Source organism: Euleptes europaea, chromosome 19 (assembly GCF_029931775.1).
Source record: "Euleptes europaea isolate rEulEur1 chromosome 19, rEulEur1.hap1, whole genome shotgun sequence".
In the NCBI taxonomy this organism is placed as follows: Eukaryota; Metazoa; Chordata; class Lepidosauria; order Squamata; family Sphaerodactylidae; genus Euleptes; species Euleptes europaea.
In genome coordinates this window covers 24,559,760-24,575,695 of record NC_079330.1, presented here as the reverse complement: position 1 = coordinate 24,575,695, position 15,936 = coordinate 24,559,760, and the positions used below count along the sequence as shown (strand labels likewise).

Genomic DNA, 15,936 nt, shown 5'->3' with positions numbered 1-15,936 from the left:
TGAACAGAAATAAAAATAACAAGGTGGGAGGGAGGGGAATCAATACAAAAAGCAGCAGGAATGGCAATAAAAGGCACTGCAAACTTTGTAGTAGCAAATTTCGAACGGTCCATTTAAAAAAGCCCGTTTTAACAGCAGCAAAAATAGAAATGAAACCATATAACCGTCACCTAACAAAGTTAAGTAGCAGACTCAAAAACCTCTGCAGGAGTGACGGCTCAATGCACCGTGTTCCGTTCAGCTTCCAAGGCAGCCCCCTGTAGAGGACAAGGCAGTAATCCAGCTGGGGTGTGACCAAGGCAGGCATGATGATGGCCGCACTCTGGGGACGAACCAGTCTAGTCTGGTGAAAGACACCCCAGCCACCGCTGCCGTCTGCTCATCCAGGAACAGCAGCAAATCCTGGAACGCTGTCAGAGCCCTGACTCCACCCAGAACAAACTTGTATACCTGTGCCCCATGGTGCTTCCATCTCTCCTGGGATGAGTATCGTTTGGTTTGCCTATCCATAATCCAGCCGGTAGTTCAGGGTAATAATACTAGAACACCGGGGGGGGGGGGTTCATCTGCTGAAGCCGGAGGGTGAGAGATTCAAAACAGATAAAAGGAAGTATTTCTTCGCACAACGCATAGTATAGATTGTGGAGCTTCCTGCCCCAGGATGTGGTGATGGTTGCCAACTTGGAAGGCTTTAAGAGGGGAGTGGACATGTTTATGGAGGATAGGGCTATTCATGGCTACTAGTCGAAATGAATACTAGTCATGATGCATACCTATTCTCTCCAGGATCAGAGGATAATGCCTATTATGTTAGGTGCTGTGGAACACAGACAGGACAATGCTGCTGTGGTCGTCTTGTTTGTGGGCTTCCCAGAGGCACCTGGTTGGCCACTGTGTGGACTGCTGGACTTGATTGTCTGATCTAGCATGGCCTTTCTTATGTTCTTATGTACGGCTTTAAGAGGTGAGTGGACATGTTCATGGAGAATATGGCTGTCCATGGCTACTAAGTCAAAATGGATACTAGCCATGATGCACACCTATTCTCTCCAGGATCAGAGGAGCATGCCCGTTATGTTAGGTGCTGTGGAACACAGGCAGGATGGTGCTGCTGCAGCCGTCTTGTTTGTGGGCTTCCTAGAGGCACCTGGTTGGCTACTGTGTGAACGGACTGCTGGACTTGATGGGCCTTGGTCTGATCCAGCAGGGCTTTTCTTATGTTTTTTATGTTTGGCACTTCCCTGGAATTGGGCAGAAAAGGAGACAGACAGATAGAGAGCTGGGGATTTTAGCATCTTGATGATTCTTTGGGCTTAAGTCTCCGGGTGCCTCACCCAGGAGCTTCATGTAGATGTTAACAAGGTAGGGTAATACTAGGTCTTTGGGCTCTGGCTGTAGTCTTCTCCCAGTGCCTTCTTCTGTGGCCTTCCCAGTTGGGAAAGAATAGAGCTGCCTTAAAATGCTTCCCAGCCACATGATCCAGAAAGATACTGTGGTTGATGGTATTGAAAGTTCCTGAGAAGTCTTAAGAGAGCCAGCTGGATCCTCTCACCCTTTCTTATCACTCTGTTCTCAATTTAGGAAGAGAAGAAGATAGGGTTTGGGGGGGGCGGGGACAGGATGGATGAGGAAACTGATTAAAATGCCAATGAAAAAAAAATACCTTCTCTGCCTGATGAAGGCTTCTGTGTAACTGCAAAGCTTATTCCTGTAAAGGGTGCCAATTGTCTGTTTCGTATCTCCCCTGCTGCTAGGGAGAGTGTCTCTGTCTCATGTGAATGCACACACACGCCCCGGCAGCTGAGACTAAGCTGCGCCCTTGCTCACCTTCCAGCCCAGCTGGCAGCTAGGGGCTTTTGCCCTCGCCTCCCACCCCTGCACTCACCTGGACCCTCCGCTGCTCAAAGAGCCCTTGGCCTCGCCCCCCTGCAGCAGAAGCTGCCAGGCACTCGAGGGTGATAGAGGCAAACGGAAGAGCTCCAGTTGCCTTTCCCCCTCTCGATCAGTTGCCCACTGAGGGGTTGGGCGGGAGTCACTTTTGAGGCTGGCTCTGCCCAGCCTCCCAGGTTGTTTCTGGCTCTGGCTGAAGGGGGCAAACGGATGTCCTCCCCACATGGGCTGTGAAGGGGGGGGGAGGTGGAGACGAGCTGCCACTGAGAGGGGTGCTGGGGTGACAGTCAAGTCCTGAACACATGAAGCTGCCTTATACTGAATCAGACCCTTGGTCCATCAAAGTCAGTATTGTCTACTCAGACTGGCAGCGGCTCTCCAGGGTCTCAGGAAGGGGTCTTTCACATCACCTACTTGCCCAATCCCTTTAACTGGAGATGCCGGGGATAGAACCTGGGACCTTCTGCATGCCAAGCAGAGGCTCTGCCACTGAGCCACAGCCCCTCCTGGATGAGTTTGCAGGAGGAGAGGGGGAAACTTCCTTCTTTGGCCACGGCTTTGCAATTGCCCGTGGCGTGCAAGATGCCTCTTTGATATCCATGGCAAAGGTGAGACTCGAAATCGGGTCTCGGGAAGGTTCTGCCTCTGAGTGTCCATCCCGTTCTCCCCCCCCCCCCGCTGACCCACCCTCAGTGCTCTGACTTTGTTTTTCCTCCTCCTCTCTCCTCTCCCCCCATCCCCACTTTGTAGGTTATTGCGGCCGACTGCAAGAGGGTCACGGTGCTGAAGTATTTCCTGGAAGCCCTTTGTGGCCAAGAAGAGCCATTGCTGGCATTCAAGGGTGGAAAGTATGTGTCAGTGGCCCCCGTCCCAGACGCCATGGGAAAGGAAATGGCAAGCCAAGAGGGAAAACAACTGCAAGATCAGGTACTGGGTGGGGAGGGCATGCACGGCAGGAGCGAGGCCCCCAGTGGGCCTGGGCTGGCCTGCTATTTATAACGGGGGGGGGGGGGAGAGAAGGCTGCGCAATGTCTCTTGAGCATGCTGCGCTCATGTGCCCCTTCCTGCCAGTCCCACCCAAGAGCCTTTCTCTCTGGCTCTCTGGCAACAGCGATGAGTTCCAGATGCGCCTTGCAAATACGATTCAGTGGGGGGAGCAGAGCTTTAATAATGTGCAGCTCCGGCGCAGCAGGAAGGGGGTGGAGAGGAAGAGCGGGGTGGGGGGTTAGGGTTCAGTCTCAGGATCGAGTTTATAGCGGTGGAGCGGGCGGGGGGACAGCACTGAACAGCAGCCTCCAACACACGTACAGGAAGAGGGATTGGTGCTGGCTCTTCTCCTCCTCTCCCCCCACCCTCCCTCCCTCACCGTTCACATCCTGATGTGATTAAGGAATTTCTCCTCTTGTTTTTTCTGCCCCGGCTTGTTCCTTTAGCCCGGGGTTCTCTACAGGCCGTGCCTGCGTGTATGTGGCGTCCCTGCCAGCCACTCTACGGAGCTACGCTTGTCCTGTGTAGGACCTCGCAGGAGACGAGGCCGCTTAGGGTAGGGTGGGGGTGTTTGGCCCCAGCCCTGCGGGGCCCACAGTGCTTGTTGTAGGGGCCCGCAAGGTTAGGATCCTCTGTGGATTCCGTCCGCGGCAGAATATTCTCGCTCGTACTGGTAAAACCTTGGGAAGTGTACATGTTACAAATGTGTGTGCTCAGGGCGCTTGTCTGTATAAGCGAGGGCGCTGAGGCTGGCTGCGTGCCCCATGCGCACATTCTTGCTGTGTTCTTTCCCACATCGGCAGGAAATTCTTCTGGTAGCAGCACCCTGGCCATTTCTGGAGGGACGGGTTGAGCCGGGCTTCTGGGGAATTCTGGGAATTGTAGTACAGAAAAGGGAGGTGGGAATCCCCAGCACTCTGCGGCCTTCCTGGGTTGCGCTTCCAAGGATTTCTCATAGGGAGAGGCAACAGGCATATGAATCCTCCATCCCGGCTTGCATCGCAATGGTTCTTCTCTCCCCACCCCCCGTTTCTCTCTGGCGGCCCATTCCGCAACAAGGAGGAGGATGTCAGGATCGAGGCCTTTGAAGATGACTCGGAGGCCGAAGGCAGCGGTGGAGAGCTGGACATCCGGGAGCTCCGGGCGAGGAAGCAAGCGTTGTCCAGGAAGGTTGCTGAGCAGCAGCGCCGCCAAGACAAAATCCAGGTGGGCTGGGGAGGGCAGGAGGGGAAGCACCTCAGGGTATTGCATGAGAAGGACCGAGATCTTCCCCTGTCTGGGTGTGTAGCCCGTCTTCAGGGAGGAGGGCGGGGAGGGAACACTTTGCAAAATCCTCCCAAGAGATGTCCGCTTGGGGGAAAGGTATAGAATTCCACTGTGCCCCTGCAGGGAGCCAGTCCTAGAGGAGAAAAAGAAGAAGAGTTGGTTTTTATACGCCGACTTTCTCTGCCACTTAAAGAGTGGGACAAGTTCAAGGTCACCCAGCCAGGTTCATGGGTAGGAGCGGAAAACCAACCTGGTTCACCAGATTAGCCTCCGCTGCTCATGTGGAGGAGCGGGGAAGCCAACCCGGTTCTCCAGATCAGAGTCCACCGTTCCAAACCACCGCTCTTAGCCACTACACCATGCTGGGGCGGGGCTTGGTCATTCTCTCCCACCAGCCTGCAGTCTCCCCGGGATCCAGCGAAAGCAGGCTGCGGGGCTGGCCCAGAGGGTCTGGGGGGCAGCGGGACCAGCCTTTTCAGAACATGCGGGCCCACTTCCTTTTGGACGTACCTTTCCTAAAACAGCCTTCTCCCCCAACCACGGCTGAACTGGACAATATCTCATCGAGCCCCAGCAGTCCCATTGACACCCCCCCCCACACACACACACACACACAAAGTTGAAGCCTCTCTGCGCTGGCCCTTTCAGAGCGAGTCCAGCCACGGGCGTTGGCCGCCTGGCTTTCTCTCGACCCCGCTCGCTGGCTGACTCCCTGAAGCCCGGAGAAGGGTTCCTCAGCAGCCGAGGGAAATTCCCCCCCCCTCCATCCTCTGCAGTGCCCAGGGCCCTTCACTTCCATAACTCTTAATTTCCCAGCCTTGAACGCCGGCCAAACACATCTGTCTAGCCATATGCGTGAACTCTGGAGTCTGTGCCGAGGTGGTTGTAAAACAGGGCCGCTGAAGGCCCTACTGGGAGAGCGTGCACATGTGTGCCCGCTGGCTGTTGGCTGCAGGCCCAGAACCACCGCTCTTTGCTCTCCAGGCCCACCGTTGCCTGCCGCAGTGAGCCTTCTGCCTGCCAGGGGGAACAGGCCTGGATTCTAGCAAGCGAGAGAGGTGTGTGTGTGTGTGTGTGAGAGAGAGAGAGAGAGAGAGAGAGAATGCAACTCGCTCAGTTCCACTCAGGCAGTGGTGGAGCCCGAGTGCCGAATCTGCTCAAGGCCTTGCGGCGGCACCGCTTTAGAAAAGGACACCCGCGGTCCGAACCTGATGGCGGCAAGGACCCGTCATGTGGGAATGAGGGGCTGTGGTTCAACGGTAGAGAATCCTCTTGGCATGCAGAAGGTCCCAGGTTCAGTCTCCAGCATCTCCAGTTCAAGGGACTTGGCAAGTGGGGAATGCGAAAGACCCCTGCCTCTGCCTGAGACCCTGGAGAGCCGCTGCCGGTCTGAGTGCACAAATCCCTTTAACTGGAGATGCCGGGGACTGAACCTTCCCCCCCCCCCCGCCTCAGATTCCCCTGGCAGATTCCCTGTTTGGCTCCTGAGGACAGGAGTGTGGCGGACCAGAGACTCCAGATGTGGTGCTCTCAGAGAAGGAATGCGAGTTCTGCTCAGGTCTGGGAATTGGGAAGGTGGACTTCAAGTCTGAAGAGATGGTGTTCAGGCCTCGGCGCTTCTTCCTTTTCTCCCACCCCCCTCGTTTAAAGGAACGGAGCTGTCCGAGCAGGTGGCTGGGCTCCCTGATTCCAGCTCTCCCTGGAAGGTTCCGGCTCAGCCGAACAGGGCAGGCCCCTCTTAGCCGCTTTGGGTCTCCGCTAGTGATCCTGAGGGAAGGGGGGATGAATGTAGGAAGGGGGGCTGGCAGGTCAGAGGCCAATTTCTGGGTTGTGTGAGGCCCCCCCCAAGAGAGCACGGCCGAGCCTCGGGGCCCCTCCACACCAGTCAGTGACCTTCTCCTGAGGAGGGGCTGTGGCTAGCAGGCCCCTGATGCTGCCGCCTCGCACAGCTAAGCGTGCCTGAATCGGGACCTGGAGCAGAGGCCTCCTGGGAAATCCGCCAGGCACTGCCTTTAGGGGAAGCAGGTGGGGTGTGCTTGTCGCACGTGACAAATAATAAGGGGGGGTCGCTGCAAACCCTGCCCCCTTAAATCCAGATTTTAGGAACACTCCACAAGCTCAGAGGGCCTTTTTTCCCTTCTGCTCTCTTGTGTTCTGGGTTCAAGATGAGGGTGCTGAAAACCGTCCCTGGGGAGCTGGCAGTGGGGAGCTAGCAATGGTGCCCTTGGAGATGTGCTTCCAGCTCTGCCTCTCAGATGCTGCACTGGCTGCCTAGCTCTTTGTGCAAGCAGCGGCAGCATTTCCTGCGCCACTGAGCACATCCCACCTGAAACACAACAAGCCCTTCCTCTCATCAACCCCTATTCTTTTCTGGGCGCAGCAGCAGCAGCAGCAGCTTCAGTTCCCGTGGGGCGGGGGGGGGGCATTCTGACAGGACTGCCAAGAATAGTTCTGCTCCTGTCCTTGCAAGGCCCAGCTGCTCTCCTGCAGGAGGGGTGGGAGCCACTGGCTAAATATAGCCCTGTCCTGCTTGCCCTCCACACCGGGGAAACAATGAGCCGGAGTTCACACACCTGCCAGCAGCGGAAGGGCAACCCCCCGAAGAGCGGCTCCGCCGCGTCGGTGGCAGCAAGAGCCGATGGCCCACGACTGGACAGCGGGCACGTCGGTCCTCAAAGTGAGAGCCGGCCGACCCCCATTGACATCGAGGAAACCGCTCCCATCTCACGGAGCGGGCAGGGCAGAGGCGCCGTCTGCCACCGGCCCCGGCGGCGCACGTTCTTCTTTCCGAGAGGGGCCCGGCCCTCTTCCCCGGAAGCCCCGCTTGTTAATCTCGGGTCTGTTCATACAGGCTAGGAGAAGTGCAGACTGCACACGCTCAGAGGCCATTAGTGGCGCCTTTTCCAAGATGGGACAGGCTGGGGGACATGCCGGCAAGCAGAGGATACCAGATTCTGACACGGAAACGCTTCCTGGTATTGCTCTCCCCCCCCCCTCCCCGCCAAGCCTGGTCTCACTCCGATGCAGGCACCCTCCTTTCTGGCATAAAGCCCCTTCTCCCACCCCCCCCCCACCCCCGTTGTGCCTGGCTGGAAGTCGGCACTCCCTCATACCCCCTTGGCCAGCAGCTGCCAAACACAAATAAACCTCCTTCTGGCCTCTGAACCCTGCTGAGGCGAGTTCCCCTCCAGCTCCTTGAATGGGGAGGGGGGGGGAACTTGGCACCGTCCCCGCAGCCATTCTCATCCGGTCGTCCTCTCCTTGGCCAGCCTAGGGGGCAGGATGGGACGTGACAGCCAGCACAGGGCCTTTTTCAGGGCAGCCAGGAGCCTGGAAGTCTAGGGCAGGAGCGCAGGGAGACACCTTCTGGGCATCAGCTGCACATGTGGGTACTGGGAAGCACATGTGGCGCCATGCCTGGATTTTTAATGTGCCGGGCGGGTATGTTGCTGGTGACCGGTGCATCTTTGCATTTGCATTGTTAGGATCATGGGGAGGTTTTCTTTTTTGCAGAATTCAGCCGGCGTAGTGTAGTGGTTAAGAGCGGTGGACTCTAATCTGGAGAACCGGGTTCAATTCTCCGCTCCTCCACATGAAGCCTGCTGTGTGACCTTGGGCTAGACACAGCTCTCTCCGAATTCTTCTCAGCCCCACCTACCTCACAAGGCGCCTGTTGTGGGGCAGGGGGATGGAAGGCGATTTGCTTTGAGACTCCTTATAGCAGGGAAAAACAAGATATGAAAACCAACTGCTCTTGGGAGAGGGAAGAAAAAATACGCATACTTTGCAAGCCTCAAGCTCATCTGGAGGTGAGAGATGTATGGAATCTGAAAAGCCGCTAGAGGGGCAGAGCAAGAGGGAGGGGCTGTGGCTCAGTGGTAGAGCATTTGCATGCAGAAAGTCACAGGTTCAATTCCTGGCGTTTCCAGTTAAAGGGACTAAGCAAGGAGGTGATGTGAAAGACCCCTGCCTGAGACCCTGGAGAGCCACTTGCTGGTCTGAGTACACCATATTGACTTTGATGGACCAAGGGTCTCATTCAGTAGAAGGCAGCTTAATGTGTGTTCATGTGGTTTCCAGTGGTCCCAAAGTGGTTAGCACCTACCAGGATGAATTCTGTATAAAGTGAGCAGAATGTGGAGAGGGAGGAGCTGATTCTATAACCTTAGGCAGATCATGAGAGGGAGGGCACCTTGGCCATCTTCTGGGCATGAAGTATGGGTCACGGGGTGTGTGGAGGGGAGGTAGTTCAGAATTGTTCAGGGGGTTGGAATAGATGACCCTGGTGGTCCCTTCCAACTATGATTCTATGAGTTGTACAAGAAGACGTGATCGGTCTCTGTGGGGACAGTCGTCAGAATCATAGAGTTGGAAGGGACCACCAGGGTCATCTGTTCCAACCCCCTGAACAGTTCTGAACTACCTCCCCTCCACACCCCCAGTGACTCATACTTCATGCCCAGAAGATGGCCAAGATGCCCTCCCTCTCATGATCTCCGTTAAGTCACTCTTGGGCCTGTTGCAATTTAACACCCAGGTCTGTGATTGCTGTCGAGGCTGACTTGGCACGGTGGTTTTTTTTTGCAGGCGGTGCTGAAGGACCAAGCTCAAGTGAGGCAGATGGAACTGGAGATCCGCCCCGTCTTCCTGGTACCGGACACCAACGGCTTCATTGACCACCTGGACAGTCTCACCAAACTTTTGGACTGCCGGCAGTTCATCATAGTGGTGCCCCTGATTGGTGAGTGTGGGGTATCTGTCCCTTGGGGTTGGGAAAAGCTGCCGAATCAGGCTTCTTGGAGAGTAAGAATATCCCCATTGGATCTGGCCCAGTGTCCTGTCTCCAGCAGTGACTAGTCAAATACTTCCAGCAGCGTCCCTGTTGCAGTTATTTGATCACCAGATAGACTGCCTCTGGATCTGGAAGCTTTTAAAAAAATCCATCATGATTAATAGCCCCTTGGAAAGCTTTTATCTCCCTGGGGATGTGTCTTAAGAGTCAAACTAGACAGGATGGCGGCCCAGGACAAACCCGCAGCCGTCGGTGCCATTTTAGAGAATTTAGCCATTTAAAAATTGCTGTGAGGGTCTGATTCCGATTGGACTCGTGGTGCAGCAGTACCAGGGGATCTTGTCCCCCCCCCCCCGCGCTCCTTTTAAAGCGCCAAAGCGGCAGGGCCCCCCCGGCCGCATCCGGTACATCACATTAAAAGGCTCGGGGGTGGAGACAGGATCCACCCCTGCTGCCACCATGCTGTGGGCCCCATCGCAGCAATTTTTAAATGGCTCGGTTTTCCTCGAAAATGGCATCGGCAGGCACAGGTTGGCCCCGTGGCCGTCATCACGTCTAGTTTTTGGCCGTCAGGCTTATCCGAATGGTGATTGCCCTCACAGCTTCACGTCTTGACAGGGCTCCATGTGTTTAATGTGAAGAATGACTGCTTTTGGCTCGTCCTGAAGAACTCGCTGCTGTCAGGTCGCAAATGGACTTTCTCCTCCCGTGAAGGATGGTCCCTGATAAAAGGGACCAAGCGCAGTGGTGGGGCTAAACAGAACCTCCGTGGCCAGAAGCAGTCTACCTGGAGCTGCAGGGCCGTTGCTTCCTCGCTCTGCTTGGCGAGCTTCCAAAGCCCGCTGGCCAGCCCACGCTGGAAACGGTGCTGGGCTAGGCGGAGCTTTGGCCCGATCCGGCAGAACTCCCCTTCTAACGTTTCGCTGGGAACTTTGACCAGAGGGAGGCCCCGTCCCGGGCCGTGTCCTTTCGCTGGCTCGGCTCTGACTTTTCTCCTTATAAAGCTGCAGTCCGGCAATTCAGCAAAGCTGGTTCCTGTTATTGGTAAACACTTGGCCCTGGCAGATAGCAGGCGACGGCTGCCGCTGCCGCTGGGTGGTCTGTTTCGCGGGGGGGGGGCTGGGCACACTAGCGTGCCGCTCCCTCGCCTGGGAGTGAGCGTTGCTCTCGCCAAGCCTGGAGGAAGGGGTCAGCAGCCAATTCCCCCCCCCCGTGTGTGTGTTGGGGGGGGCTAATCATCTCTCGCCTCGAGTGCAACCGTCCTAGGCGGCCCGGCCTCCTCTGCTTTGGGGCCCGGCAGCAAGGCCCCACCTAGCTTGTTCGGGGTACAGTATAGATTCTGTATCAGTCCAATTCCGGAGCTTAGAATGCAAAAAAGCTGAATAAACTTTACCTACGGTTGACAACAAGCTAATGGGCCGATAATTTATGGGATCGTTTTTGGCCCCTTTTTTATGTATAGGTACTATTATTGCATGTTTCCAGACTGTAGGAATGATTCCTGAAGCATTGATTTGAGTAAAGAGAGGGGCCAATAGGTTACTCCACCATACCAAATTAGCTTTCAGCAGGTCTACTGGTATTAAATCAGGCCCAGGGGTCCCCTGTGTAAAGGTCCCCTGTGCAAGCACCAGGTCATTCCTGACCCATGGGGTGACGTCACATCCCGACGTTTCCTAGGCAGACTTTGTTTACGGGGTGGTTTGCCAGTGCCTTCCCCCAGTCATCTTCCCTTTACCCCCAGCAAGCTGGGTCCTCATTTTACCGACCTCGGAAGGATGGAAGGCTGAGTCAACCTTGAGCCGGCTACCTGAAACCAACTTCCATTGGGATCGAACTCAGGTCGTGAGCAGAGCTTGGAGTGCAGTCCTGCAGCTTACCACTCTGTGCCACGGGGCTCTTACCTGATCGCATTTGCTTAATTAAAAATCCCACTACCTTTGGGAGAACTGGCTGCCACAGGGCAGTCTGTGGGGGCTCATTATCACCCCATCAACATCAAACCCAATGGGCTTTGCGAAGATGTAAATTTTGTTTTTTATCTTATGTATGTTGCACTCAAAATCTTTGGTCAAACGAGCTTGAAATAAAAGGAAAGGACCCCACCTAGCAGCGGGGAAATCTGGCCTGTGGCTGCAGGTCAGGAAGGCCCAAGTCCAGCGGGAGGATTAGAGCCCGGGGAGCACCGGTACCTGCTCAGGGGCTACCGCCACAGCTACATAGAGAGCTCAGTGCCTTGCCTGCCTGTCAGGAGGTCAGAAGGGTTAGCAAGACCCCTTGTCAAACTGCCATCCAGCCACACAAATCAGCCTCCCCCCAAAAAAAAATAGAGAGCTCCTGGGGGCTTGAGCAAGGATCCATGCTGAGCCAGCTGCAGCCTCGGCCTTCCCTCTCGATCCTGCTCCCCTTGGGCAAACGCTTCTGCCTCTGGATCCCTGCTTGGAGATCCCCTCTTTTGGATCCTTTGCCATCGCTGACTGACAGAAGGAACCCTCTGCCCAAGAAGAGTTTGGCCAGGCGGGGGGAAAGAACCGGCACCCCCACAGCCCATTTCTGCTCAGAGGCAGGGCTCCCGCAGCCGAGGCGGGTGAAAGCCCACCCAAGCCTCTCCCCAGGGCTGCTTTTGCTGGCTCGCCCCCCACCCCACGCTCCCCTGACCCCGCTGCGGGGAAGCCAGCTCTGGCAGGAGTGCAAACAAGCTTCTCCTTTGAAGGCTGTTTGGCTTGGAAGCAGCTGAGAAACGGAGTTCAGGATGGCGCAGCAGCCGCTCTCTCCCATTTGATGTTCCCTGCACTGGACTTCTCCCCCCCCCACCACAACCATCCCCATCCAGGCTTGGAGAGCAAGAAGCCGTGTTTTGCAGGGGGGGAGGTGCGCGCCCTGCAGCCAGATTGCCGCAGGAATCCTGATGGCTGGGCGGGTAGGGCTACCAGCACCAAATCCAGAGAACGTGGGGAGTGGGGGGGTGAGTTTCACAGCACTAAGGAGAGAGGCCTTTGCCCCTGCTCTCTCTCCCCACTCCCCCCCACCTCCCAGTCCCCGAGGAATGCATACTTCCCACTTGATCTCAGCGCTTGGCGAGGAAGCTGGAAAGAGCCGCTGGATTAACCATCTCGGAGATGAGGCTGGGCGAGTGGAAAAGAGGTGCTCGCGGACACGTGGCCTACCCAGACACCGCCCCTGCATGTACGCAGACTCATTTGTGTTCTGCCAGGCACACTCGCTCTGCCGTGCACTCCCAAAACCGTCTCTCGATGAGAACAAACTCCTGGGAGTCCCTTCGAAGTTTCTTGTAGGGCAAGGAGAGGTGTTAGTTTGCTGCCCGTAGCCAAAGCGGGAGGCCTGATGTGGCCGGCCCCTGTCTTCTCCTCTGGTTGGGTGCAGCAGTCAAGCTGTGGGGGTCCGAAGCGGCTGGCCGTGTCCCAGAGCCCCAGGGCTTCTTAGATGCTACCTGGTACTTGCCAGCCAAAACCCCAAATGCATCTCTCTCTCTCTCTCTCTCTTCCTTGTCAGTAATAAACGAATTGGATGGCCTGGCCAAGGGCCCCGAGTCTGAGAACCGGGCTGGGGGCTACGCGCGCCTGCTGCAGGAGCGGGCCCGCAAGGCCGTGGAGTTCCTGGAGGCCCGCTTTGAGCAACGAGACAGCTACATGCGAGCCCTCACCAGCCGGGGCAACGAGCTGGAATCCATCTCCTTCCGCAGCGAGGACATTTCAAGGCAGCAGGTAAGCGTTTTCCAGGTCCCTCTTCGCTACCGGCAGGGAGGTTTGGGGGCGGAGCCTGAGGAGGGTGAGGTTTGGGGAGGGACTTCAATGTCGTAGAGTCCAAATGCCAGAGTGGCCATCTTCTCCAGGTGAACTGATCTCTATCGGCTGGAGATCAGTTGTAATAGCAGGAGATCTCCAGCTAGTACCTGGAGGCTGGCAACCCAAGGTAAGCGGGAGTCACCCCGCCGTTGCTGTCCGTCTTGGCTGGTCTGGGCTTCCCAAGGGGAGCAGCAGCTGGGAAGCAGAATCCGGGCACAGAAGGCACGGGATTCCTTTTCTTAGGAGTAACCGAAATAACACAAAACAGCTCGAGAGCCTTCACATCCCCCCGGAACTCAGCATCATCCTGGATGTTTTAAAGGGGGCGGGGGAGAAAAAAAGAGATCTCAGACCATAAGTCAAGACCATGGCCTGAGTTATTCCCTCCCCACTTTCTTTTTGATTAATACCTCCAGCCTGATGCAGAGTTCTGGAGAACTCGAAAGCTTGCATGCTGGTTTGCGTCATTTCGGTGGCACTGGTAAGAAAAGGCGCTGCTTAGCTTCGAAGCTGTTTAACCCCTAGATGGCCACAGCCACTGGGGGAAGAGAGGTCAGGTCATAGGTAACGGTGGAGTCTGCCTCTGAACGCAGGCGCTGCAGAGGATCGCAGGGACCGGCCGTTGCCTCTGCACCCTGTTGTGCGGGCTTCCTAGGAACAATTGACTGGCCACGGGCGAGAACATGATGCTGCTGTAGATGGGCCATTGGGACCTGGTCCAGCAGGGCAGTTCCTGTGAGGAGGGTGACAGGCGGCCCATCCCAGCAGCGGCATCCCCGTCTCCTAGGTCTGCTTGGTGGCCGGATCCTGCTGTTCTTTCGCCTCCAGCTACGGTTGCAAGCTTTCTTGTCCACACCTTTTTGGGACTGACCACAAAAAGCCTGACAGTAACTGGAGGGGCTGTTGCTCAATGGTAGAGCATCTGCTTGGCATGCAGAAGGTCTCAGGTTCAATCCCCGGCATCTCCAGTTAAAGGGACTAGGCAAGTAGGTGACATGAAAGACCCCTGCCTGAGACCCTGGAGAGCCGCTGCCGGTCTGAGTAGACAATACTGACTTTGATGGACCAAGGGTCTGATTCAGTTTAAAGCAGCTTCAGGTGTTCTCGGTCATTTGGGAGGGGCCATGGCTCAGTGTAGAGCATCTGCTTGGCATGCTTGGCAATCCCCGGCATCTCCAGTTAAAGGGACTGGGCAAGTAGGTGACGTGGAAGACCTCAGCCTGAGACCCTGGACAGCCGCCGCCGGTCTGAGTAGACATTACTAACTTTGATGGACCAAGGGTCTGATTCAGTATAAGGCAGCTTCATGCGTTCATGTGTGTTCAACCAAAAAGCCTGACAGTTACGGGCCACTTGTTGAATGGAGAGGCTGTGTCAGCTCTGCCGCTGGGGAATGAGCTTTCCCTGCTAGCAGCTGCAGCTCATTACATTGTGATTATCTTAGAAAGGCCCCGATTTTGAAGGTTTGGCAATACGGATGTTTATCTTCAAATACGATCAATTAGCCAGCCCAAAGGTAGCCAATGAATGGGCCAGTTCTGGATTCCCCCCCTCCCAAGCACCCTTCCCTCCAGCCTGAGGGTGGCTTTCTGTCCCTTGCCTTTCCGCAGGGCAATAACGACGACCTGATCCTCTCCTGCTGCCTCCACTACTGCAACGACAAGGCCAAGGACTTCATGCCAGCAAGCAAAGGTGTGTTGGGGAGGGGGGCTTGCAGGGGGTCTGGCTCGGCCCGGGGATCAGGCACGTTTATGGCCTGGAGTTGCAGAGCTGATGGCCGGGTGGGGGGGAGCCTTGGTTCAAAGTGAAGCAAAGCATATTGGGAGGGGCTTCTGCCCATTCCTCACCCACATTCCCACTCTCCTCATAGAACTGTAGAGTTGGGAGGGACAACCAGGGTCATCTAGTCCAACCCCGTGCACAATGCAGGAAATTCACAACTACCTCCCCCACACACCCCCAGTGACCCCTACTCCATGCCCAGAAGATGGCCAAGATGGCTTCCCTCTCATGATCGGCCTAAGGTCATAGAATCAGCATTGCTGACAGGTGGCCATCTAGCCTGTGCTTAAAAACCTCCAGGGAAGGAGCGCTTACCACCTCCCGAGGAAGCCTGTTCCACTGAGGAACCGCTCTAACTGTTGGAAACTCTTTTGATTTAATTTCAACCTGTTGGTTCTGCTCTGACCTTCTGGGACAACAGAGAACAACTCGGCACCCTCCTCTATATAACAGCCCTTCAAGTACTTGAAGATGGTTATCATATCACCTCTCCTCTTCAGGCTAAACATATCCCACAGCCGGGTGACTCTTGTGGGGTGACTCAGACTAACCTCACCCCCCTGAAATTGGGGGAGCGGGTCGGCCCGGCGGGCAGCAGCGGAGGGTCCCGGCCTCTCCCCTGTCCTGCCTCTGCGCTCTTTGCTGTCTTCTGCCTCCGCCAACCGACGGGGGCCGTGCCGGAGCAGTTTGCAAGGCGGGAGGGCAGCAGCTGCCCAAGGCCCCGCCGTGCGTTTCTTGGGGCCGAATTCTCCTCAGCTTAACTTGTCAGCTTGACGGAGAAGGCGTTTCTGAGTGTTTACGCCTCGCTGGGGCAGGACCGGGCGATCAGGGGATTACGGCGGATGGGGCCTGACACTCTGACAGCCTCTGTTTTGTAACAATCTGCCTCCTCGCCTGGCCTGAGACGGGGATGGTTATTGTTAAGCCCCTTCCGAAGGGATCCGGGCCGCGGGCCACGCACACTCTCTGAGGCTTGGCGGGCCTTGCCCGAGGCACAGGCCTGCCCTGTTAACCCCCTCCCCCCAACCCCGCACTCTTCCAGATGACCCCATCCGGCTGCTGCGGGAGGTGGTGCTGCTGACGGACGACCGGAACCTGCGTGTGAAGGCGCTGACCCGCAACGTGCCCGTGAGAGACATGCCCACTTTCCTGAGGTGGGCGCAGGAGGGCTGAGCAGGCCGAGGCCAACCCCGGAAGCCACGCAGCTCTTTGCCTCCAGGAAGGGCGGCAGCCTTGAGGCGGACGGCCTCGGGCCGAGCCGCTGCCACTGCAGCCGTACCGGAACAATAAATGCAGCCTCTCCTACCCCACCGGAATGGCCGTGCTGTGGGTGCGAGAGGAGGAGGAGGAGGAGGAGAGAGAGAGAGAGAGAGAGAGAGGCATGCTGGGAAGGTTGGGGGCTAGAACATTTAG

The 15,936-nt window shown here is 56.5% G+C and overlaps 1 protein-coding gene across 3 annotated transcripts in view; it reads left to right on the top strand.

Moving 5' to 3' along the window:
* Positions 1 to 15,746, top strand: part of SMG6 (SMG6 nonsense mediated mRNA decay factor) — a 119,403-nt gene extending 103,657 nt beyond the window's left edge. For all 3 annotated transcript variants that reach the window (XM_056865207.1, XM_056865206.1, XM_056865205.1), the window contains exons 14-19: positions 2,641 to 2,817; positions 3,937 to 4,083; positions 8,731 to 8,884; positions 12,449 to 12,660; positions 14,352 to 14,433; positions 15,566 to 15,746. In XM_056865207.1, the coding sequence (XP_056721185.1) occupies positions 2,641 to 2,817; positions 3,937 to 4,083; positions 8,731 to 8,884; positions 12,449 to 12,660; positions 14,352 to 14,433; positions 15,566 to 15,696 (903 nt within the window). In that variant the 3' untranslated portion in view covers positions 15,697 to 15,746. The remainder of the gene's footprint in view (positions 1 to 2,640; positions 2,818 to 3,936; positions 4,084 to 8,730; positions 8,885 to 12,448; positions 12,661 to 14,351; positions 14,434 to 15,565) is intronic.
* The last annotated feature ends 190 nt before the right edge of the window (positions 15,747 to 15,936 follow it).